Source organism: Canis lupus, chromosome 21 (genome assembly GCF_048164855.1).
Source record: "Canis lupus baileyi chromosome 21, mCanLup2.hap1, whole genome shotgun sequence".
Lineage (NCBI taxonomy): Eukaryota > Metazoa > Chordata > Mammalia > Carnivora > Canidae > Canis > Canis lupus.
Window position 1 is genome coordinate 44265447 of NC_132858.1, and position 26810 is coordinate 44292256.

The 26810-nt window shown below is 37.2% G+C and overlaps 1 protein-coding gene across 3 annotated transcripts in view; it reads right to left on the reverse strand.

Annotated features, from left to right (window-relative positions):
- Nucleotides 1-685: 685 nt before the first annotated feature.
- The window catches only part of PNPLA8 (patatin like domain 8, phospholipase A2), a 46621-nt gene continuing 20496 nt past the window's right edge, over nt 686-26810 (reverse strand). For 2 of the 3 annotated variants that reach the window (XM_072791604.1, XM_072791602.1), the window contains exons 6-10: nt 23623-23794; nt 22714-22771; nt 20339-20533; nt 9246-9441; nt 686-2480 (exon numbers count right to left, since the gene is read on the reverse strand). In XM_072791604.1, the coding sequence (XP_072647705.1) occupies nt 2206-2480; nt 9246-9441; nt 20339-20533; nt 22714-22771; nt 23623-23794 (896 nt within the window). In that variant the 3' untranslated portion in view covers nt 686-2205. Of the gene's footprint in view, nt 2481-9245; nt 9442-13036; nt 14108-20338; nt 20534-22713; nt 22772-23622; nt 23795-26810 lie in introns of those variants that run through there. The other variant, XM_072791603.1, reaches the window with a different exon arrangement.

The following is a 26810-nucleotide window of genomic DNA, read 5'->3' on the forward strand; positions in this document are numbered from 1 at the left end:
TATTTCTGTGTATTCATTGTGACTGCCAATTATTTGTATTTCTCTTACAAGTGGTTCTAGTAGCATAAAAATATGCAGTATTTGTGGTCTGAAAAGACTGTTTTACAGTACCTTTAGAAACCATCGGTATTTTCATAGTTATTTACACTGTATCTAAAAACCCTGTCATCTGGGTCTTGCGGACCTGTATTTTTAGTCACCTTACTAGCACTGGTACTTGTGAAATATTCATCACTGTGACTAGAATTATATCTAGAGCACAGCAGGTTACATAAAATTTTGAGCTTCCAGTGAACTTTGGAACTTTCGGGGTCCTAGCTCCTTCGGTCAAAGGGAGCCCAGCTATTATATTACCGAAACAAAGCTGAAAGTCTCCCCTCCATCCCCTCAGACTGCCAGGTTCTTGTTGGGACTTCATTGCCTCTGAGAAGATCCCTTTGACATCTACTGTCTCCCGGATAACATGTGGTGAGGAGGAGAAAAGGCTCACGGTGTAATTTTAACCCAGGCCGGGCTCTCTCCGCCCTCTGGGGGAGATCCCAGGCAGCCCTTATGCCTCTAGGGACAACTCTATCCGAGGTACTATTTTTAATAAAGAACAATACCCTTGTCGAGAATGGAACTGAAACATAACCGGCATACCCTTTACTACAGAAATAAGAATTTGGAAACACTCAAAAGGGCATGAGCATCAAAACAATTTTTATTCTATTTTTTTATATAACTGGTAAGTTGGAGAATTGACATTTTATATTTAAAATAGACGGTTTTTCTTCTTTGCTTCTTTGAAAAGAGCAGATACTTACTAGTGTTAAGACTGAAAACTCATTTTTCCATCTCTTCCTGTCTTTTGCTTGTACATTGGCAGAACTTGGGTTGCCATAAAAAAGTAAAGTAAAATTTTCAACCTAGCTTTTCCTTTTCATCAACGAAATATCCCAAACCCAGAAAGGCTGTCCCCCCTCGTCCAGGTCACAGTCAGGACTTTGCATCAGAGGCCGGATCAGCATCCAGACCCTCAGCTCTCCTCAGGGCTCTAAACCTTGTCTCACTGCCTCTATGAATTCACGTTACAAAGAAGTAATAGAACAATCTAGGCAGTGGGGTTTAGCTTTAGTTGATATGTACAAAGCAAAAGGCATTTACCTTTTTTCATTTTCCTAGACAAATCTACACATGATGTAAGGATTTACATGGCAGAGAGATGACAAAGCAAAGAGGAATTTGGTTGGCATAAACAATGATTCAGGTTGGTATATATACTATATATACAACCACTCTGAAACCCAGCTGGTTAAAGGGGTTAATCAGGTAAAACAAAACTTATTTTTTTAAGTACACTGTTTGTTGGCAGGCATAATCAAATGCTCTCATGAGGGGAAGCCACATTATGAACAATAAAAAAACTTAAAAATGACATTGGCCTTTTAACAATACATTATTTCAGTAGTTTATTTCGTTAATGATAGAGATTATCTTCTCAGTAAATTCAAATAATTAATTTTAGAACAGTGAATGATAAGCCAGAGCTACAAAAATTAACATCCAGCATTATCTTGAAATTTCAGGGGGAAAAGTGGTTGACTGCAACTTCACCTATCTTTTTGGGCCAAACGATGTTGATTGAAAGAAACAAATTTGGAATACAACTGTATCTGGTTCTTTTATATTTGAAAGTAAAAGCCCCCTGACAAAGAATTCCATTTTTCTGCACCTCTTTAGGGGATATTCCAGTAAGGGGCAATTTGGATCCTAGAACACAGCTAGTGAGAACATGAATGATGGAAATTTAAGAAGATATTCGCTTTTCCCCATGACAGAAAATCAGCATCAAATACATTCAACATGATTATGGTGACTAAAGCAAAAATACCAAGTATAGGATGATAATAGTTCTTGTTTGGCACATATATTAATACATTTTCAAATATCAAACAATGTAACAGCAACATCTACTAAAACCAACTAGTACAATAAGAAGACTCCTAAAGCACTGTTAATTATTCACATCATAAAAACCTAATCCCCATATAAGTTCTGTAACCAAGCATACCCTCTCTGTTGTGCAAGCTGGTCCAAGCATATACTTCTCCAGGATTCTCCAGTATTTCGAAGTGAAACTCATGCTGAACCCCAGAATTCCTTACTGAATCCCCTGCATCTTCCGATCAGGCCCTCACTTATGAAAATATACACATACCCTTATCATAATTTTGAAAAGAATGGAAGGCCTTCATACATGTCAGTTTTGAGTTTTATCCAATCATTAATTTTCTGCAGAGTTGTTTTCTCTTGACTTAATATTTTTGCAAGTTTTTTCATTTTTTCTTCATTTCTTTCTATGTACTTTAACCCCTCCAGCTGCAGCTGATTGAGCTTTTCATTTCGGCTTTCATCCAGAGGTATGTTTTCACACATTACAGGATTAAATCTAAAATAGGTGTCAGGAGGTAAAAGACCATCAAGCATTACGTGGACTTCTGTTAAACAAAGAGAGAACAGAGTAGATAAGAAAATTGACTTACTCTGCAATGATCTAATTTTATCCTTATTTAAAATTATCTTCTTTTAGGGCAAATTACAAAGCCTTATTTCATCACTCCAGTCAATTAACAGTAGGTCTAAGGAATCCATACTAATGACTATAACTATGAAATGAAATTCATCTCCCAAGATAATTCATATAATTCTAATTAGAAGCCTTGCTTCTCTCCTCTCTGTTCTGTGTTTGGTTATACTCTTAGCCACTGCTGAAATGCTTTTCCAACTTTCCTTCTTTTGTTTTATAATTTTTGGTAGCATCTTTATCAAGATATAATATATACACAAAATTCACCAATTATAATTTGAGAAGTTTCGACAAATGTAGATCTTTGTGTAATCACACCAGTCATGATGTGGAATGTTTCTGTCACTCCAAAAAGTTCCTTCATGCCTTCTTATTTTTTTTTTTTTTTTAAGATTTTCTTTATTTATTTGACACAGAGAAAGCACAAGAAGGGGGAGCAGCAGATAGAGAGAGTGGGAGAAGCAAGCTTCCCAATGAGCAGGGAGCCTGATGCAAGGCTCGATCTGGGACTATGACCTGAGCTGAAGGCAGACAACTAACTGAGCCACCCAGTCGCCCCTTCTTCATGCCTTTTAATAGTTCCTCCTCTCCTTACTCTTTGTCTTTTCCAGAATTTCATAAAAACAGAAGCAGAAATATATAGCTAGCTCTTTTGTGCCTAGCTTCTTTTACTTAACAACATGCTTTTGAAATTCACCCCTGTAACAGTAATGTATTAACAGCTCCTTCCTTTTTATTGGTGTGTAGAATTTCATTGCACAGATAAACCACAATTAGTTCTTCTGAGTTCTGGTTCTCTCCAGTTTTTAACTATCAGAAATAATCCTGCTGTAAGAATTTACACATTAAGTCTTTTTATGAATATGATTCCATTTCTCTTGAGGGATACTCTGGGATGAAATTGCTGGGTCATATGGTAAAAGCATGTTTACCTTCTTTTTTAATTTGAAGTATAGTTGACACAGTGGTACATGTTTATCTTTTTAAGAACTGCAACACCATTTTCCAGATGGCCACCCCATTTTACATTCCAATCATTAATATATCAGAGTTCCCACTGTTCCACATCTTTGTCAAAACTTGGTATTGTTAGCCTTCATTTTAGCCATTCTAGAGGATGTGTAGTGGTACCTTGTGGTTTTACTTTTTATTCCTCGACTATGGTGTGAAATCTTTTATGTGCTTTTTAGTCATCTGCATATCTTCTTCAATGAAGTGTCTGTTCACTTATTTTGCCCATTCTTTTTAGTTAATTTGCTTTTTAATGCCTTTTATATAAATGTATGTGAGAATTCTCTACATAGTTTGGATCTGTTAATATATTTGGTTCTCATAATGGACCAGATACATGTTTGGCTAGTATTTTATTTCAGTCTACAGATAGTTTTTCATTTTACTAAAAGTGTCTTCTGAAGAGCAAAATATGTACTTTGATAAAGTCTAATTTATCTGTTTTTTTTTTTTCTTTTTTGGTTCATGGTTTTTGTATCCTATCTAAAAAATCGTTACCTAACTAACCCAAAGTCATTAAGATTTTCTCCAGGGTATTCTTCTAGCAGTCGTACAGTTTTAATTCTTTTATTTAGGTCAATGATCCATTTCAGGTTAATTTTTGTATATGGTATGAAGGGTCAAGGTTCACTTTTTAAAATATAGTTATCTAATTATCCCTGTACTATTGTTTGGAAAGACCATCCCTTCCCCATTGAGTTACCCTGTCAAAAATATTTTGAGCTTACATGTGTGGATCAATTTCTGTACTCTATTATGTACTACTGATCTATACTGTCTATATGCAAATACCACAGTACCTTGCTTACTGGAGTTTTACAGTCTTGAGATGAGAGGGGGTAAGTCCTCTAACATTGTTCTTTTTCAAAACTGTTTTGGCTCTTCTAGGTCCTTTGTATATCCATGTAAATTTTTTTTTCTAAGATTTTATTTATTTATTCATAGAGACACACAGAGAGAGAGGCAAGAGATACAGGCAGAGGGAGAAGCAGGCTCCACGCAGAGAGCCTGATGTGGGACTCATCCAGGGTCTCCAGGATCACGCCCTGGGCTGCAGGCGGGGCCAAACCGCTGCGCCACCGGGGCTGCCCTATCCATGCAAATTTTATAGTCATTGTGTTAAATCTCTACCCCAGAAAAAGGCTGTCTGGATTCTTAGAGCAATTGCATGGGGTCTACAGATCAGTTTGTGGTGTGCCATTAAAACCACACTGAGATTTCCAATTCATGAGCGTGGTGTATCTACTGATTTATTCAGAACTTCTTTAATTTCTTCCAGTAAAGTTTTGTAGTTTTTACTGTTCAGATTTTGCACCTAATTTGTTAAATAATTCCTTCAGTGTTTAATAGTCTCATGCTACTATAAATGATGTCTATCTTTGTATATATTTAATTTCAATTTCCAGTTACTAGTATGCCAAACTACAACTCAGTTTTACTTTGTATTCTCCAACTTTGCTAAACTCGCTAGTTCTAGAAGCTTCTGAATAGACTCCTTAGGATTGTCAATATAAACAATGGTGTTATCTATAAATATTTACTTCATTTTTAATCTGTCTGCCTTTTATTTCCTTTCATTGCCTTGCTGTACTGGAAAAGACCTCCAGTAGAGTGCTGACTGGAAGTGATAAGACATCTTACTCTGTTTCTGATCTTAAAATAGAAAGTATTCAGTCTTTTATCATTAAATATGATGCCAGTTCTAGGTTTTTTTGTTTCGTTGTTGTTGATTTTTTATAGATGCCTTTTGTCAGGCTGAAGAAGATCCTTTCTGTTCCTTAACTTACTGTGACTGTTTATCAGGAATGGTTGTCAAATTCTGTCAGATGCCTTTTCTGCATCTACTGAAGCTACCACGATTTTTTTTTTCATTTCTTAGTCTTAAATTAACAGAGTAAATTTCATTAAATTTTATGTTATGTTAAACCAATCCTGTATTCTTGGGATGTTAAACCAATCCTGTATTCTTGGGATGAATCCTACTTGGTTATACTGTATTCTCCTTTTTATACATTGCTGAATTTAATTTGTTAGTACATTGTAAGGATTTCAGCATGGGAAACTAATAGATAATTGGTATTTTTATGTATTTTATAATTTTTTCCTCTGGTTTTGGTTTCAGGGTAATGCTGGCCTTATAGAATGATCTGGGAAGTATTTATCCTTCTATTTTCTGCAAGTGTTCATGTAGCATTGCTATTAATCTATCAGCTGTATTTTTCATTTCAGATAGAGTATCTTTTACCTCCAGAAGTTTGATTTGGGCCCATTTAATATTTGTCTTCTCATCATACTCAAGTCTTCCTCCAGCTCACTGAACATGACGTATGTTCTTCATAGCTACTGTAATGTCTTTGCTAATTACCTATGTATCAGTTGTTTCATAGAGAGGTCTGTTCTTATTGATTGGGTTTTCTCTTGGTGAAGGGTGTGTTTTCTTGCATATTTGTATGTCTGGCAATTTTTTATCAGACACCAAACACTGTGAATTTTTATATTTTTGTGTGTTGGAATTTGTTGTATTCCTTTAACATTGCTTGACTTTATTCTAATAATGGATGCTGTTAATTGGATTCAATTTGAACTTTTCTGAGGGCTGTTAAGTGTTAGGGTGGATCCAGAACAGCCCTCAGTCTAGAACTAATCTGATGCCGCTGCTGAGACAGTATTTGTTTTGAAAATTTCACTGTGTATCTCATGTATTACAAGGTCCTTCTAATCTACTTAACCAAAATCTGAGCTACTCCTATGTGAGCCCCAAGACAGCTAGCTCTGGCTAATCCTTCCTGGTGGTGCTTTGCCCTGCCTTGGTAGTTTCCTCACTTGCACACACAGATCAGTATACAAGGGCACTCCCTTGCATGTCTCTAGAGCACTCTCTCTGTGAAGTCGCCTACCCTGTTGTACTTTGCCCACAAACTATAGTTTCCTGGGCCTCCATACACTCTACCTCTGTATCCTGTACTGCTCTCTTGTTCTATGACCTAGAAACTCTCTTCATGTAGCAAGTTAGGCAATTGCAGGACTTACTTCACTTATTTCCCTTCTCTCAGAGATCACTGACCCATACCACTTGTCATCTAACATCTGAAAACCACTGTTCAGTTCAGTTTGCTAATGGCTTAAGGGGGGAGAAAATGAAATATATGGCCTGTTTTATTTGATCACTTCTGGCCAGATGTGGCAGTCTTAACCCTCTTTTAAAATCTCTAAACCCAAAAAAAATAAAAAATAAAAAAATAAAATCTCTAAACCCTATTATCCTGTAAGACCTGTATCAAGTCTAATTTGCTTCTTGTAAACAGTCTATACTAATCTAGTTTCGTTTCATTATCTTTTATTTTCTTATTATTTTTTATTTAATTTTTTGTAGTTTCGTTTTCTTATTTCTCCTTTTCATCCATAGTCTTATTATTACATTTGGTCATTGATAATGCATTACACTGAGTTAAATGAAACTGCAGTTTTTATATAGGTCAATAACCATCTAGTGACAGCAAATATGTATATTCACTCAAGTTCTTTATTAATAAGGGTGTTAAGTATGCAGAAATAGCACTACTTGTTTTCTGAAAATTTCAAATTAGCCCATCACATGGTGTGCATCAGATATACATAAAAGTATTTTGAGACTGGCTGATTAAAGCTTTCTTTGTCTCAGCAGATTGGTTACGATAAGAATATTGCACAGACCTAGTTACATGCTTCTTGATAATGATGGTGATAGAGAAAGAGAAAGAGTACATGCACGAGTCAGGGAAAGGGAGACAGAATCTTGAGCAGGCTCCATGTTCAGATACAGGACTTGATCTGATGACCCTGAGACCATGACCTGAGCCAAAATCAAGAGTCAGACACTTAACTGAACCACCCAGGTACCCTTCTTTTACTATTTTTAAGTCATAGATCAAGCATTATTCAATTTTAACTGTTCACCTACATGCACATACAAATATGTCATATGTATCATAGAAATAATGTCACGTTATCTTTAAGAAAATTGTTTTATGATGCCACGGACATTTATTTTACTGTTGACATTCAGAAGTTTAGTATTCCGCATGTAAATCAAATGCATTTGTGCTGTGATCTAATAAAAATATGATTGAAAAAAAGAAAAGAGTATTTTATTGATTTGACAACAAAATTTCAGATAGTGTAAAATCCAGTATATAAGCTTCTTTTAGATTATCATTTACAGGATAAAAGTCCTTAGTGGGGAGTTTAAGATCCTCATATGGGCTAATGACTCAGCCAGTAAATATGATGATATGCAAAGAATGAGAGTCAGAAGCAAGGAGCTGGTACGCATTAACCATTCTTTTTAAGAACTGAATAACAGATTTCATGGGACACCTGGGTGGCTCAGCGGTTGAGTGCCTGCCTCCAGCTCAAGGCATGGTGGCAGGGTCCTGGGATCGAGTCCCACATCGGGCTCCTTGTATGGAGTCTGCTTCTCCCTCTGCCTATGTCTTTCTGCCTCTCTCTGTGCCTCTCATGAATACATAAATAAAATCTTAAAAAAAAAAAAAACAGACTTCACAGAAGACTTAAAAATAGAATAAAATAATGAGATCTACACCATAGGGCCAAAACTAAAATTTCAACAAATACTCACTGTCTACTATGTGTCGGGCATCACAATCAAGAGGACAGCCCTCCACCTAACATTCTTGTGTGACAGAAAGATAATAAGCGACAAGCAAATATGTAATACACACCCATATGATGAGACAAATGCTCTAAGTTGAAAAAAAAAGAGAGAAAGAAAAAAGCAGGGTAAGAGGGTGGAAGGACATGGGCAGGGGCCAGAAAGTAGTCGGGAACAGTCTCTCAGAGGAAGTGACATCTGAGCAAATATCTAAAGAATCAGAGAAGTGAATCAAGAGGGGGGGGGGGGGGGGAGGAGAAGACCTCACATGGAGAGGGCACAGCAACCGCAGAGGTCTCGAGGCAAGAGACTTCTGAGCCAGAGGACAGCAAGCACTAATATGTAGTTGGACAACTTGACAGAAGGGTGACCTGTGAGGTTTGGGGGAGGAGATGTATTCAAAGGCTAGGTCTTAAAGGACCTGGTAAATTTCACTGAATGACGCTTTTGGATTCTGTTCGTAAGTGTGTTTTGTCCTTAAGTGTGACAGGAAGCCCAGAGGGCTCCGAGCTGGGATAAAGATGATTCAATTTACATTTTAAGAGTCTTCAACTGAGGGGGTCTGGGTGGCTCAGTTGGTTAAGCTTCTGTCTTTGGCTCAGGTTGTGATCCCAGGATCCTGGGATCGAGTCCTGCATCGAGTCCTGCATGGGGATCCCTGCTCAGCAGGGAGTCTGCTTCTCCCTCTGCCTCTCCCCAGGCTTGTGCCCTCTCAAATAAATAAATAAAATCTTTAAAAAACAAAAGTCTCCAACTGAAACTTTGTGCTAATCCTGCTATAACTACTTCTCCAACTGGACAGAGGCAAGGGTAGTTCCAGTGTATAGATGAAGAATAGTCTCTGTTCTAGAGTCGCTTAAAAGAAATGAGCAAGGAGAAATGGAAACAAAAGATTTGTTCCCCTCTGCTTCTCGAACCTCCCATACAGACATAACACACTCACGCCTAGATAAGCGTCAGCATATGCTACCAAAAACTGAGATTCATGTGCTTGAAGGCGGCAGACAGACTCACCTTCTGTATCTGTAGCACTGTTAATGACATTAGACAGTTTGGTTTTCAAGCTTGTAGATGTCACAGAGTTTCTCACATCACTCTCATAACGCCCGGTGCCCAGGGACACAATGCACTCTAATGGGACGTCAGGCCAAAGACATTTGCACTCGTGCATTGCTAGCGCTGAAGGGTTATTCAGAAGCAAACCTCCATCCTGCAAAATATAAGTCAAGAAAATACTCTTAAAAGTGAAATTCTATTTTACAAACGTGAAAACGAAAATTGCATTTTAAACAGTTTGACATGTACTCACAAGGAGAGCTTAACCATGTAATACACTGAACAAGAAATGATTTGAAAACAGAATGTAAAAAAAAAAAAGAACAGGACGTTCCTTTGAAGTGATTTCATTTAATATACTACAGCTTCAAAAAAGGGGAATGTGGAAACTCACTGGCCTCATTAAGCTTTCCTTTCCTATTACGAGTTATTTTAACTTATTTGATTGCTTTGCATATTTTTCCCACAAAACAACTGTGGTTCTACCAGTTATTTTTTTTAATTTTAAAGATTTTATTTATTTATTCGTGACAGACACAGAGGAAGGCAGAGACATGGGCAGAGGGAGATGCAGGCTCCCTGTGGGGAGACTGATACGGGATTCAATCCCGGGGCCCAGGGATCACGACCTGCATGGAAGGCAGACACTTAACCACTGAGCCACCCAGGCACCCCTCTACCAAACAGTAGTAGTTCTTCGTTCAAAAGTCAAATATAACCAAATTGACTCAACTAATTTAACTGCAGCTTTAGCAGCAATACAATTTTTTAAAGTATCACATTCATTATAATACAGATATAATCTAAACAAAATAGGTTTAAAAAAAGTAGGTAAACTTTGTATTTCTATTTATCATAAATAATAACTATTATTTAGAAGGATTCAGAAGGAAAGAAGGGTAAAAGTGCACGGAGTATGGTAAACTGTAGCAGAAAAAAAAAGGTATCAAAAGCCTTGCATAGCTGGGATAAACTTGGTATTGGTGTAGCCATTCAATTCTAAAAAGCTTCGAACTGCTGGAAAGTTACTCCTTCTAAAAAGCCTAAATTCCCCTCCTTCCAACTTTCACCCATTAATTCCAGGTAGTACATTCCAAAGCTACACAGATTTGGTCATCTTCTAAGCCTACAGTATAGCCTATTCAAAAATTACTTGCAGTTTTCTGATAAGCCCCATCCCCTCAAAGGCACTTTTGTGCCTTTGAACATGCTATCTCACTCAAAACACTCTTTCCCAGTCCTCTTCTTTGCTCAACTACTTGCCATTTATTCTTCAAAATAAGAGTAACTTATCTAGCAAGAACCTAAGTGAAATAATCCTAATTTTTTTTTTAAGATTTTATATTCATTCATGAGAGACACAGAGAGAGGCAGAGATATAGGCAGAGGGAGAAGCAGGCTCCATGTGGGGAGCCTGATGTGGGACTCGATCCCAGACCCTGGGATCACAACCCGAGCCAAAGGCAGATGCTCAACTACTGAGCCACCCAGGCACTCCAATTGTAACATGTTTAGTAGAAGTCTATTTCTACTGGAGGATAAAGACACTGCTGAATTCTGTAGTAGCACACTGAAAAAGAATTTTGAAAAAATGTCTTCCATAAGAATAGGAAGAGAAATTGCAACTTTAAATTGGTGTGTATCAATGCAGTGCATTTTAAATAGAGCATCATTACTGTAATAATACAAATATTTTGGGGGCTCCCTGGGTGGCTCAGCAGTTTAGTGCCTGCCTTTGGCCCAGGGTGCGATCCTGGAGTCCCAGGATTGAGTCCCACGTCGGGCTCCCGGCATGGAGCCTGCTTCTCCCACCTCCTGTGTCTCTGCCTCTCTCTCTCTCTCTCTCATAAATAAATCTTAAAAAAAAAAAAACAAATATTTTGGAGTAAATATATATAATGAACCACATTCTTTTCTTGTGGAAAACTTGTATTTTCAAAATTCTTTTTAAATGTACTACAGTAAAATTATGGCCAACCAGGATCTATAGCAAGTGAGCCATTTTGCATCACTGAGTTTTCCTTAGAGCAGAGTGTGTGTATATGTGTGTGTATTTAATAAAACTCTTTTGCAAGAAGTCATATACTTTTCAAAAAGGATTATAAGAATGGTGTTTCCATTTTTTCTCGGGGATTCAGAACTGTGGGGGAAAACACAGATCAGGAATATTGATACTTGTAATTCTAATCTCAGCTGTTCTACTTCCTAGCTCTTTGCTAGAGGCATCATGACATTTAAAAACAAGGTCTGACTTGATTTCTAAAGTTCCTTCCAATTCCATAATGTTATGATTAGGTATCGCATTGAGTGTAGATTATACATGATTTTAAATGGGCTCAATGTCAACTTATTTTAGTACTGGCGCTAAGTTTTAAAAAGTGTGATAGGGATGCCTGGGTGGCTCAGCGGTTGGTGTGTCTTCAGCTCAGGGCATGATCCTGGAACCCCAGGATCAAGCCCCACATTGGGGTTCCTGCATGGAGCCTGCTTCTCCCTCTGCCTCTCTCTCTGTGTCTCTCATGAATACATAAATAAAATCTTTAAAAGAAATAAAAAGTGTTGCCAGCTTTTTTCCTATTAATTTGCAAGTTTCTGATAAAAAGTAAAAATGACATGCAGCAACCCAATCTCCAGTGAGTTGCTAATAGGACTGTCTTTTCACAAAATTAGTGAATCAAAGGATCAGAGACTTCTCCTAAGTGGTTTCTTTCCTTGTGGAAAATTATCTACCCTACTTTTCCACCACTGCCAATATTCGTGTTCTCTGGCTTCAAGGCCCTATTAGAAATATGCAGGATTTTGCCCTAGTAATGAAGTATATGGATGTTACTAAAATTTCTTGTGGAACACGAAGAAGAAACAAACATCCCTTACCTTTTTGTGAATTTATGTTCAGTTAGCCTAGGGGATGGGGGTGGCATTTATTTGTAAATCACAGATAACGGCAACTCTTCATTTTATTCATTCCCGAAAGAACTTTTAAAAAACCATGTATCTCAAATAACCCACTCTGGCTGGACCAGTGAGAATACACTAGAAGGCAGCAGCAAAGAAATGCTCTAAATACTAACCATGAGTCTCAGACAAAGTCAACCTTTCATTATGGAATCGCCAACCTGAGGCTAACGGTCCTTTATTATGGCATACAGCATTCATGCCCAACGTGTAGCTTTATGATGCCTCTGGGATAACAGGGACACACACGGCTGTGTGGATTCTCAGGGGGGAAAAAAGTGTTTCATCATGCGTTTTCATTGCTTGCTCTATTCTCCATTTGGGGGTGGGTTGTCTGCTGCCATTTACAATCTAATCTCTACCTCCCCCTGAGGTGTGATCTCCATAGCTCTCCAACTACATCTCTTCAAAAGAATGTGGTTCATGTTTCCATGTTTGTGACTTTCATGAGAAAAGGCTATTCTTTCAGAAGACAACCCTTGTCAACAGGGGCCCATTTATTCAACAGCCCACCGTATTTCAGGTCTTTTGTTCTTTTCATAAAGTCCCATTGTAGCTGAGACAGGCCTAAGTCAGGATGCTCTGAGACATAAAGACTGCAGAAAGCTGGCCTGTGACTGGCCCCAGGGCTAGGGGTACAGAAAACGGGTCTGGGGCGGGGGTGGGGTGGTGGCTGGGTTCCTGTCATCTGCCACCTGAGTGGCAGTAGGTGTCCTAAGGAAAGTAAAGCTTGGTCTAGGCTCAGGAAAAGGGAAATGGGTATCAGAAGCAGAATGAGGACACAGCAGCCCATGTGCCAGCATTACACTTCCTTTATTACAGATTCAAGAGACTCAATTTTCAGTGTACATCTTGGTAAAACAGCTAAATACCATAGTAATATAGTTAAATCATTCCTAAATTCCAAGTAGCATAGCAGAGATACACACAAAAGATCAGAATCCTTAACACATCAAAGTGCAAGGTAAGACCGAAAGAAGTAAACCTTCTCTGACACCAAGTAGACTGCTTCAGTTCATTAAAACCTAAGATGTCCACCTACTCTGTGCCAGGCCAAAAGGTGTGCGGTGACTAGTTTTGGGGACTGCTATCCTTGTGTGTGCTGAGCCTGAAGCAGATGAAGCAGATCCAGTGATCTGCTGGAAAGGATCACTACATGGGGTGGGAGAGTTTTTAGCTTTTTAGAGGCAGTAGGCTCACTTTCCTCAGAGAACCAGTCGGGGCTAACTTCACATGTCACTCTAAACCCCGCTGTGCCCCTGCTCCATTCAGTTCTCTGAGCCTCCTTGCTAAGGACAGTCTTACACTCCTCCCTGACATCGTAAGCCCTTCCACTGGGCCATATGGAAACTGTTCCACAGTTCAAACTTACAAGGTAACGTCACCTTCTTCTGAGTGCTATAACAGAAATGTGGCTCTTCCCTAACACCGTTTTCCAGGAAGTTGTTGATTCTCTCATTTCTCCAATACCTTAGTGGTTCCTTCTAGACCATTATTAGCCCCAATCCACATGTGCTTTTCAGGTTCTGCTATGGGGGCACCTGGGTGGCACAGCTGGTTAAGAGTCTGACTCTTGGGGAACCTGGGTGGCTCTGGGGTTGAGCATCTGCCTTAGACTCAGCGCGTGCTCCTGGAATCCCGGGATAGAGTCCCACATCAGGCCTCCTGTGTGGAGCCTACTTCTCCCTCTGCCTGTGTCTCTCATGAATAAATAAAATATTTAAAAAAAAAAAAAAAAAGAGTAACTCTTGGTTTGGCTTGGGTTCTAATCTTAGGGTGCTGAGGTTGAGCCCCGAGTCAGGCTCCATTCCATGCTCAGTGCAGAGTCTGCATGAGATTCTTTCTCTCTCGCTTGTGCTCTTTCTCTAAAATAAATTAAACAAACAAACAAAAGGCTCCATTATTCACCCAGGCCGCCATCACTGCTGTCATCTATCAATTACTCATTCAACAAATTATGGGCTCATGGCTTCCTTACTATCCCACGTAGAAAGGGTAGAAATTCTTTATCATACCCCTCTCGACTTCTCATCTTTATAACACCCTAGACTCTCAGTTCCCCAACCCTCTTGTTTTCAAAAACTCTTCCCTCTACTCTCCAAGGTCACACATTAGCTCTTGTTATCAAGATACACGGAATCACACAGTATGTAGTCTTTTGAGCCTAGGTTTCTTTCACCTAGACTAATACGTCTGAAATCCATCTATGTCAGTACACGCCAATAATTCATTCCTTTTTATTGCTGTCTAATACTTAATTACTCGGATCTATCACTGTTTATCATTCACCAGCTGAAAGGAACTAGTTATAAATTTAGCTGTCTTTATATATCTGTTGATGGTCTTACATTGGCTATTTGTACTGTTTAACTTAGTAAAACCGTGGATTCCTTTGACGCAGGTAGTAATAATTATTTTCTAAAGGCTTCTGATTTTAATTTTAATTTAATCCTTTCAACTTTAACCTTTATCATCAATTAATAGGACATTAGAACAATACCCATCACATTTCATTTCTAATTCAGCAAGAAAGTTACCTGTTTTAAAACTTTTATCTTAAATTTTTTTTTAAGATTTTACTTTTAATTAATCTCCACACCCAACATGAGGCTTGAACTCAGAACCCTAAGATGCTCCACCAACTGAGCCAGCCAGGTGCCCAAAACTACTTTTATCTTAAATTCTATAGTTATACTCTGTATAGCTTCTAACCAACTCAGTATTTTAGATGGAACACTTCTTCACGATTTTATATAAAAACCTATCAAAAAGGAACAGAAGAGACAAAAAGGGAAGAAAAGAAAGGGCAAACAAAGTTTAGCAAGAATTGATAATAGTAAAATTACTCCCAAATTAAAAAGTTGCCAGGTTGCCAATGGTTTTAATAGCCATGCTTTAAAGTAAATTCCTGTTCCTTAAACTTTACCGGCTTTCCATCAAGTAAGTTAAGATTTTTGGTGTTCACTCCTGTCTAAGGAGAGGCACAGCATCCTGAGTTCCCTTATAACTTAGCCCATGCCTGTCCAGGCCTCTCCTATCAGGAAGTCATCAGGCTAATGGTACGACCATGGCATTCCCTTCACTTAGGTATTTATATTCACAGTTATCGATTCATTGTATATTTGGTTTTGCCAGGTCCACTGCTAGATACTGTGGCAAAATAGACTTAAAAAATTGACTGAATAATTTGTTCTTTGTCTCTCAGAGGTATACACAGGATTGTGTTTTAACAGCAGCATGTCATATATGTATTTAATAGCCTAAAATTTAGATATATTTTTTTAAGATTTTATTTCTTCACGAGAGACACACACACAGGGGGGGCGGCGGGGCAGAGACACAGGCAGAGGAAGAAGCAAGCTCCACGCAGGGAGCCCGATTTCGATCTGGCACTCCAGGGTCACCCCCTAGGCTGAAGGTGGCGCTAAACTGCTGAGCCACCTGGGCTGCCCTTTTGATGACTTTTAATGTGCATTTAATCATTTCAAATCATAGAGTACCGACCAGAAAATAACCACTGTGCAATGTGAACTTCTCTTAATCATCTCATCTCAGTTTATTTTTCTAGAATTTTAAAAAATGTTTTTTTATTATGGTAAAATATACAAAACATAAATTGGTTCTTTTAAACATTTTCAAGGTTACAATTCAGTGGCATTAATTACATTCAGAGTATTTTACAACCATCACCACTGTCAATTTCCAATGTTTTTATCACTAAAACCATTAAGCAATCTTTCCCTGTTTTCCCCTCCCAAACCCATTTCTTTTTTTTTCCCCCAAACCCATTTCTATCCTACCCAACTATTCATCCTTTAGATCTCAGCTGGAGTGGAAATGTCTTTGTAAAGGCAATCCTCAAGAATAAGCCATATTTTCTGAACTACTTCCTAACCCTGGGTGTATTTTCATTATTGAATTTATTTTTTCTAGATTTTATTTAAATTCATGTTAATTCACATATAGTATATAGTATTAGTTTCAGGGGTACAATTTGCATATAACACCCAGTGCTCATCACAACAAGCGCCCTCCTTAATGCCCACCTCCCTCCTCTGGCAACCCTCAATTTGTTTCCTATAACTATGAGTCTCTTACGGTTTGCCCCTGTCTTTATCTTATTTTTCCTTCCCTTCCCCTATGTTCATCTGTTTTGTTTCTTAAATTTCACATATGAGTGAAATCATATGGTATTTGTCTTTCTCTGACTGACTTATTTTGCTGAGCATAATACACTCTTGCTCCATCCATGTTATTGCAAATGGCAAGATTTCATTCTTTTTGATGGCTGAGTAATATTCCAGAGTATATATACACCACATCTTTTTATCCACTCTTCAGTTGATGGACATTTGGGTTCTTCCCATAAGTTGGGTATTACTGATAGTGCTGATATAAACACTGGAGTGCGGGACGCCTGGGTGGCTCAGCAGTTAAGTGTCTGCTTTTGGCTCAGGGCATGATCCCAGAGTTCCGGGATCGAGTCCCACATTGGGCTCCCTGCATGGAGCCTGCTTCTTCCTCTCTGTCTCTCATGAATAAATAAATAAAATATTTAAAAACAAAAACACTGGAGTACATGTATCCCTTCGAATCATCCTTTGGATAAATGTATGTATGATACATGTATCATAAATAAAGGATAAATGTATGTATCCTTTGGATAAAGGTATGTATCCTTTGGATAAATACCTAGTAATGCAATTGCTGGGTCATACGATAGCTCTGTTTTTAACTTTTTGAGGAACCTCCATATTACTGAATTTATCATCTTATATAACTGTGTTTATAGTCTTTTAGTTTGACCTATTTGAAGGTAGGACCCAGGAAACAAAAACAGTAAGCTGGCACTTATCACCTTTATGTTTCTCATGGTTAATACAGTGCCTGGCACTGAGCAAGCAGTCGCTATATTTTTGATCAATTATACTGAAAATTAGTGGTAGCCTAGCAAAGGCTTATAATCTGCCAGGTGCTAAGCAGGTTCTTTCTACTGAAAACACTATTTACCTGGAATATTTATATGAAATATAGGAATTCCTTTCAGGTTAAGGTGTTCTGAGTTCTGGACACAACCTTTCAAAATGTATATTAGGCCTAAGAGAAATAATACATGAGAATCTGTCATCAAAACCTTTAGTGTAAATGAATTTATCAGGCTCTTTCTCCAAAGGCAGAGAATGAATGATTTAATTTTGGAAGTGGAGATGGAAAAAGATCAGAGAGAACGGGTTAAGCATATGTTCAAACTCATCAAACTGTATACATCAAATGTGTTCAGCTTTTTGCGTATCAATTATACATCAATAAAACTTAGAGACACAAGGGTTAATTTTGCGTAAAATGGACACTATTTCAAGATAAATATGATGCTACTTGGGCAGGGGAAGAGAAGTAATACATTGGAAAGCTACTCAAAAAGAATTCTCACTTTATAATTTTCTAGGATATTTAATAATCCCAGTAAATACTGTAATAACATTGTTCTCTTTATAGGCAAAGGCAAATGAAATCTACCCATCTACCTACTCACACCTCTTAATTATGGCACTACTTTCAATAACTGTTCAGAGTATTAGTCCATAATTTATACTCCACATGGTTCCAAAAGGATAGAAGTAACTCACAGTAAAACGTATGTCAGACATGACAGTGAAAAGAGATTTGAAAACTGAGTCTGGAAATAACTCAATATAATTATTCAAAGAGCTTAGAGTAAGAGGATTGTAATAGTAAGGACCATATTTTAGCTTTAAACTTCTTAACAATTTCTGAAAGGCTGGGAAGGAACTTCACTTGAATGTTTTTTTGTTTAAGCAATCAAGATCCTTCACATGTTAGAATATCCTAATCAATCTTTCATGGCATCTTTTAAGTAAAAAAATACCCCATCTTTTTCTCAAGTTTAAAAAAAAAGTTTTTTAAGATTTTATTTATTTATTCATGAGAGAGAGAGAGAGAGAGAGAGAGAAGCAGAGACACGGGCACAGAGGGAAAAGCAGGCTCCATGCAGGGAGCCCCATGTGGGAATCGATCCTGGGACTCCAGGATCATATCCTGGGCCAAAGGCAGGCACTAAACCGCTGAGCCACCCAGGGATCCCTGCTTTCTCAAGTCTGGCAGAGAATATGCAGTAAGAAAGATATTCTCAAAAATAGGGTTTGCTTAGAATTCAGATTTCATGTGACTATTAATTAGATGTGCAAATCTTCCTAGAGTCAAGTCACTGATTTACATAAAAGTATATTCTCTGACATACAGTTATATGCTTTATATAAATTTTATGATAAGTTATTTTAATCTGTAGCTCAACCTAAATCCAAAGATTATGTTGATCAACATAAAAATGGCTAAGCATAAAAAGAAACATCACTAGTCTAAATGATATGGATAAAGAACCACTGAATTACTTTGGTTTGTTATTATGTACTGAATTAAACTTTAGAACTATTACCACTCAGATTAAGAATAAAAAGCAAATGAGATAACTTTTTTGAAGTCTGGGAACATATGGCCCTGAAATGTAGTAACTTATCTTTTGAGACTTTTATTAGCATGTGACATCACTGCAATTTTGTAGCATGACTACCATGTTAAAGATATGTTAGAAATCTTTACTATCTTGAACACACTGTCTAAATTATTTCTCTACTTACAACCTGGTAAGAGGAAGAATATGCAGAAATTGTAAAAAACAGGAAGGTGCATTTTAAAATAAATATTTTAATTTGACCAGTAAGTCTAGAAGTCAATGTCAGAAAAACTCTACAGCTAGCACTTTCTGTCTTGAGTAGGTGGAAGAAAGAAGAGAAAGGCGAGAAGGGAAGTGCCTTGCATAATTCAACAATGACTGATTTTACAAAGTAAGAAATGGTCTGAACTGACTCCAAAGACAAAGGGAGTCCTATGTTAATCTTGTTAACTACAAAGATTATGACATTACTTCTAGAAGTATAGAAAAAAATGGGATAGCTGCCCATAATATTTTTAATTATGTCTAACATACTATAAAAGCATAGGAGAAAATAAAACTGATAAGTGTTTTAGTTATAATACTGACACGTTATAAATTAAAATTATACAGTTGATATGTACTTCACATTGAAGACCTATGTATGAGTTCTTGAATGACATCTGAAAATCTATGTCAAAATAGTTTTCTTCTCAACACATGTTTAAATACCAAAGAAACAGCACAAATACTTTACTGACTAGAGAGGAAAGGTAAGGTTAATAGCTCTATCGAATGAGATTGATTTTAAGTGGGATATCATTATAAAACTTAAGCTTCTATATGACATATTTTGGAAGTATCAGCTCAAATGCTTTAGTGACTTTTTCATCATTTAATGTTGAGCTATGAGTTAACATTTCATAATGGGAAAAACTAGACAGAGGTAAAATTTATGATAAATAAGTCTATGTATCAGAAAAGGAATAAATTGCCAGAAATAATATTCAACTTTATCATCATTTAGCCATAAACTTAGAAACAGTATAATTATAGATAGCATCCCAATCCGGTCACTTGATAGCTGTGATCCTACTCTAGTTACTTAACATTTCTCAAGACTCCAATATCTCATTGCAGGAGTCAGAATAACTATCCACTTCATAAGCAGTGAAGATTAAATGGACAATGAATGCAAAGGACTATATAAGTACCCAGTACATAGCTAACTTACTGAGTGTTTACTGTTATTATTTTATTATAACATCTCCTTCAAAATATGTCCACCAAAACTCTCAAACAGATTGGGTTCTGTGTTTTCAGGGATCGTGTCTTATTTTTAATTTTTATTACATTTGGAAAGCCAATCTTACATATATTTTTCCATAAATAAAATCAATAATTTTGAATAATTATGAATCATATTATATAGAATACAAAAAAAAATCTTTCCTAAAATGTGCTCAAGCCAGAAGGCTTGTTAATTTAAGAAAAACAAACAACAAATAAAAACATTTTGTATGGCACCTCTTTTGCCACGTGTAAACATTAAAAGGAAAGTCTTGGTTGATCCCTCTATGACATTTAATGAGTGCTGTTTCTTTAATCACATAAATTTTTAAAAGGTAGGCCATAGTCAACTTACCTGGTGAAGATCATTTCCCAATGCATACTCTGCAAAGTAGCCGGGAGCAGCAGATGAGGCTCTAATAGCCTGCCACATTTTATACTGACAGCCTCCTAAATAGTGTGAGTTGATTCCAGGAAAATGACCATAGTTTCTGAACACAAAAGCTTTTGGCGTTATCCCTCTGTTTACGATGGTACTTACTGCAGCTACCTAGTAAATTAAAAAGTGAATGATACCTATTGTAAACAGCAGTATTTGGGATCTGTAAAAAAGTAAATGTTATTTAGTACTGTGAATAAACAATCTACAACTCTACCTATCAAGATAAGTGTATAACATAAGTATGATGTTAAGGAAAGGGAACCAGGTCTAATTAGGTGTTACTTCATGGGAAAGTAGATACAGGACTGATACAATTTTGAGAAATGTATTATAAGAAAACAATAATTATATTGTTGACTACATGATTTGATTAGCCATTTTTAAAAACCATCCGGAAAAAATAAAGCCATCAGAAAGACATAAATTTGAAAATTTATATATAATAATCAATGCAGCAGTAATAGCAATGAATATAAACTACTCAAAGAAAAAAAATACACTATTTTCATAGTATCATTTAACAAATTAGTCTTTGCCTCTGTTCTCTTTGGAAGCATTAGTAACTGAAACTAATACTATACAAACTCTTGAGGCTTTCTTAGCATTGTTAATAACTGGAAGGTGGGTAATTTTGTATTAAAATAACTAACATTGACTACCTTGGGTCTCAGATTTTTATCGATGTCAGTTGCATTAATGTAAAATGTGTTGTATTTGTTAATGACCTGCAGTATGAACTGAAGAAGCTGAAAGGTACTGAGGACACCAGAGTTATTAGGGTTCTGAGTCAAGTCCTGCCAGGGGCCTATCTGCTTCACTATTTTATAAACCAAAGGAAATATTCCCAGATCCTGTGAGTGATCTGAGGGTCCCTAAGCCACTGTGGGTAAGAGTTGGTCATACACCAAAATCCAGGAGGTCTTTCTATTTGATCGGTCTATAGACGGGCTGACTTAAGAATCACATAGGAAACACGATAGATACATTTATCACGAGTGAATTACGTTTTGAAGTGGCTAAAGTTCCCTTACACCTACTCTATGCTTTTATTTAAAGTTGGCAACTCCCACGACTTTAAAAACAAGCAAACAGCTCTGAAGATCCAGGGGAGCAAACAAGAGGCATAGAGTATACCCTAGGATCTTCTCCAAAAGAGCTGTGTGCATCTCATCGACACCCCCCCTCACCAAGGCCCCACGTATCTGATTCACCTGCCACTGCAGGCCCCTTTTGCCCGACGCCCTTGAATCTAGACTTCGTCTCCAGGAACTCTCGGTTTCTGCACTTTTCCATGCCTCCTCCCGCACACGCCCTGCCCTTTGCCAGCACTGCTCCTACTCCTACTCCTACTCATTGGCCTGCACACTAGGATCTCAAACCTCATTTCCTTAGAATAGCCTTTCCTCCTGTCCCTGTAACTATATGCTTTTCAGAGAACTGTTTCTGAGCTCCACAGCATTTGTTTCAGGGAAGCTATATCTGTTTTGTGTGATTACCTGATTAACGTCTACTTTGCCCTACTGGACTATAAACCCCATGTTTTCTGCATTTACTTGCTAAGGCCTCCAGAGTGCCTGGCACAGTGCTAACACATTAGGCTCAAGATTAATAGCTAAAGAATGAATGAAATTTGAACAAGCAAGGGTGAAAGAAAAATAAAGGGAGCTGTATTTGATTTTTCATAGTTACAGCTTATTATCCAAGAATAAATATAAGCTGCAAGGGATTCTGAAATACATAAATCCTATTCCTTAATCAAATAACAAGTATTATTAAAGAACATAGAACTCAAGCAATACTCAGATTATTGGGTTTCAAACAAAATAAATAGAGAAGCCACATGAGACATATCCTAGTGGCATTAACATTTTTAAAATTGGAATTCCATTTGTATGTTAATCTAACGTATTTCCACAGGCACAAAAAATTTCTTTTAAAAAGTCTAGTGGAGGAAATGCTAGTTTTCTTTGTTTTTTTTGTTTGTTTGTTTACAGTTTTCTTTAAATCACTGGATCTGATTAACCTTATGATTAAATAATTCTTCATTATTTTTAGTCCTACTGGTATATACGCTTTAACTTTGGTTATACTAACTTTACTGGATATACAAAGAGGTCTAATGATCATATCCTGTATCTTCATAAATTACCCTAGATGTAAGTAAATCAATATAATCTATTAAAAGAAATTGTTAAGAAATGTTTCTCTTAATAAAGGGCCTTCAGAATATGTGCTTTTACCTGCCCTTCAATTACAAGTTGGTATTATACTTAAGACTCCAAACTTACCTTAGGACATGAAGGGTTTCTTGCTGTTTCAATCATTAGCGAGGATCCCATTCTGTCCCTTTATTGAAGGAGGAAAATTAAATTATATCAAAGTGATTGTACCTCCTAACATTAGGGAACACATGATATGCAAATACCATCCATTTGCTCAGGGCGTTGTTCAAAGTACTACGCACAACAAAAAAGAGATATAAATACCTCCTCTAGGTGCCTTATAGTACAACTAATGCACTTAAAACAATGTATGGGGCCAGCCCAGGTGACTCAGTGGTTTAGCACCACCTTCAGCCCAGGGCATGATCCTGGAGACCCGGGATCGAGTCCAGCGTCGGGTTCCCTACATGAAGCCTGCCCCTCTCTCTCCCCCCCTCTCTCTGTGTCTCTCATGAATAGATAAATAAAATCTTAAAAAAAAAAAACAACAATGTATGGTTGAGGCGGAGTTTGAGAAGGACACCAAAAGGTGGTGAAGTAACATATTAAAACCCAGGGAAAAAAAATAAATAAATAAAAAATAAAAAAAAAATAAAACCCAGGGCATCTAAGGGGTAAAGGCCCTGAAGCAGAAGAAACTTTGTTTTCAGGGTCCTCCAGAGGATAAAGGAGATGTGTTGAGATAAACTGAGGTATGCAGACTAGCTACAGAGTAATCTGAAAACCAGACACGTCTTTCTATGATACGGTCTCACGGTCTCACTTTTTGAAAAGGCAATTGCAACTTCTACACACAAATCTCACACATGAACTAAAATAAAATAGTGACTGGAGTTATACACCAAAGTATTAACAGTGATGATCTCAAATTACTGGGATCAGTAATTTAATATTCTTTTAAATTTTTTTTCAATTTTCAAATAATATGCACATATTATTTATGGAATCAAACATTTAAAAAAATAACTAACTTACTTAAGAATATTTTCCCACGTTTGACTGTCATAAAATGCATGGCTCCAACTCATTTTGACTGTTCCAACAATGACATTTTGTGAAAACACATCAGATCCTAATTTTCGATAAAGTTCCTCACATTCATCCAAGGGCATATGAAACAATCCCAACATGAATGCTAATATGGCACCTGAAAGGAAGAATGCTTAGTTTTTATCAGCATCGACATTACAGTACTTATAAGACTTCTCGAGTCACAGACCTGGTTAAAATTGTAGCTCTGATACTTTCTGTGCCACCTAAAACCAACTACTTAACCTCTCAGAGCCTCAATTTATACAACTGTAACACAAAGATAATAACTAAAATTTATAATGTTCTTTTACAAGGATAACACACATAAAGGGCTTTACCTGGCCTCAATCAGGACTAAATAAATGTTAACCAATGATGATGAGGATTAATTTTAAAATACATGATTTACACCAAATTAAATAATACATAATTAAGATATCATGGTCAATGACATTCTTTCTAACCTTAATGAATTCCTTAAGTTTTAGTCACAGAATACAGTATATTGACAACTTAACAATTCAGTAAAATAATTACTCCTTTAAGTTGGTCTGGGGAACTAAAATAATGAAAGAAATTAGGGCTCTGGAATATCCTTTTTAAACAGCTGAGTTCACATCCTAGCTGCACTTGGTAGGACACACTGCCACCTAGTGTATCTAACTGGCCTAACCCTGAACTAAGGAGAAAAGTAGGGGAGAAAGTTTTGGGGGGATGACCTACACAGCATCAGAGCTTACTCTGGATTGGGAACAAAGGAAAACCAGGAACTCATTATCATAATATATTTTAAATATCTTATGTATTTTATTATTCTTGGTCTTAGTCTAGTAAAAGATAAAATAGCTTATGTTCTAAAAGAAATTGAATGGCAAAACTAGGGACGCCAGGGTGGCTCAGCCAGGGTGGCTCAGCAGTTGAACGTCTGCCTTCAGCCCAGGGCATGATCCTAGAATTCAGGATCAAGTCCCAAATCGGGCTCCCCGAGGGGGGAGCCTGCTTCTCCCTCTGCCTACGTCTCTGCTTCTCTCTCTGGGTCTTTCATGAATAAATAAATCTTTAAAAAACGAAAAAAAAAAAAAAAAAGAATGGCATAACTATATGATAGAATTTACTGTTTTCAATTTGCAGAAAATCTCTAACACAAGAAATAACTTGCCAAAAAATTAAGCGCCTTTCAAGTAGAGCTACTATAAAGATGAGCAGATATTTTAAAACTAAATTTTATTGAACTGGTTAAGGATATCACTTATCCTTAAATATATTAACTTTACAAAAATTCTAAGTGCAAACAAAATTTCTACATTAGAATACATTTTCCTGGGATGCCTGGGTGGCTCAGCAGTTTGGTGCATGCCTTCAGCCCAGGGCGTGATCTTGGGATCTAGGGATCGAGTCCCACATTGGGCTCCCTACATGGAGCCTGCTTCTCCCTCTGCCTGCGTCTCTGCCTAGATGTCTCTCTGCTTCTCTCTCTCTCTCTCTCTGTGTCTCTCATGAATAAATTAATAAAATCTAAAAAAAAAAAAAAAAAAACAATATATTTTCCATTCTACAAATGGAAAAAGGAAAATTACAGGCACTGTATCAGAAGTTAAGGTTAACATAAGCCAAAAGATACATGGAAAAAATATGTGATAAACATAGAAAGTATGTTTTACATAAACTGATATTCTACTACATGGATGAATCGGATTTAAAATTCTCTTTACTGAGCATCCACCAATCAAGAAGTTAGCTTGTTTAACTGTTTGAATTGCTAAGAACCAATACTAAATTTAACAGGAATGGTCAGGGTAAAAACTTCAAAAAAAAAACTACCAAAATTCATTAGCCCTAGGAAAAGTCTCTTTAAGAAAGGTTTCTCTAATTAGATCAAATTGGGAAATAAATATTATTTTGAGTCACAATGCATTTGCATTTTTAACATATTAAAAGGGATCCCTGGGTGGCGCAGCGGTTTGGCGCCTGCCTTTGGCCCACGGCGCGATCCTGGAGACTCGGGATCGAATCCCACATCGGGCTCCCGGTGCATGGAGCCTGCTTCTCCCTCTGCCTGTGTCTCTGCCTCTCTCTCTCTCTCTCTCTCTCTCTCTGTGATGACTATCATAAATAAATAAAATTAAAAAAAAAAAAAACATATTAAAATATCTCAGGGGTGCCTGGTGGCTCAGTCAGTTGAGCATATGACTTGGTTTTGGTCTCAGGTTGTAACCTTGGGGTCATAAGATGAAGCCCTGCGTGGGGCTCCATGCTCAGTGTGGGGTCTGCTTGAGATTCTCTCCCTCTGTCCCTCCCCCTGCTTGGACTTTCTTTTTCAAAAAAATAAATAAAATCTTAAATAAAAATTCTCAGAAGTACCTCTGTAAAGAAACCTGCATAACTTCCTTTAATCCAACAATTTCCTGTAACCTAAGACCTTGAGGAATTAGTGTTCCGTAGAACTTCATAAGAATCAGATTCCTTAGGCTTTTGCATCATTCCTTTAATTGCTCTTGTTAAATTTCCACAACTGAACATCAATTAACATGCCCTTTGGACGTAACTGTCATACTTCACACAAATACTGTAGATAAATCATTTGATTTTGTTGCTAGTGGTCTTTAGAATTACGATTTTAATTCAAAAGAATGAGAAAAAAATAGAAATGAAAGGCTGTGAAGATAAACTAAGATGAAGTGAGAAATTATCAGGTCAAACAGTAAAATATCCAGCAAGGATCCACAATCCTAGTAGTCCTAGAATGTGACCGAGGTGGTAGCAACAGCAATGGGTATCCTGAAGGGCTTAATGCATACTTGGGGTGGGTGTGGGCAGATGGGTGGGTGACAGAGCTGACCTACAGAAATAAAAAAACAAATACTTCTCTGATGGTGTCCCAATGAAAACTAAGAAATTTTTCAGTAACAACTGTATTCTAAGTTGCCAATTTCTTCTATGCAAACATGGAACTGCAATTTTAAATGTACCCAGCAGTATTAAGAAGTAGGCTTTAAAACACATGGATTCTCACATTTATCAATTTAAATTCTGGCTTCAACTACTCAGATAAAAAATGATATAAGAAGCAATTTCTTGGGGATCCCTGGGTGGCTCAGCGGTTTAGCACCTGCCTTCAGCCCAGGGCCTAA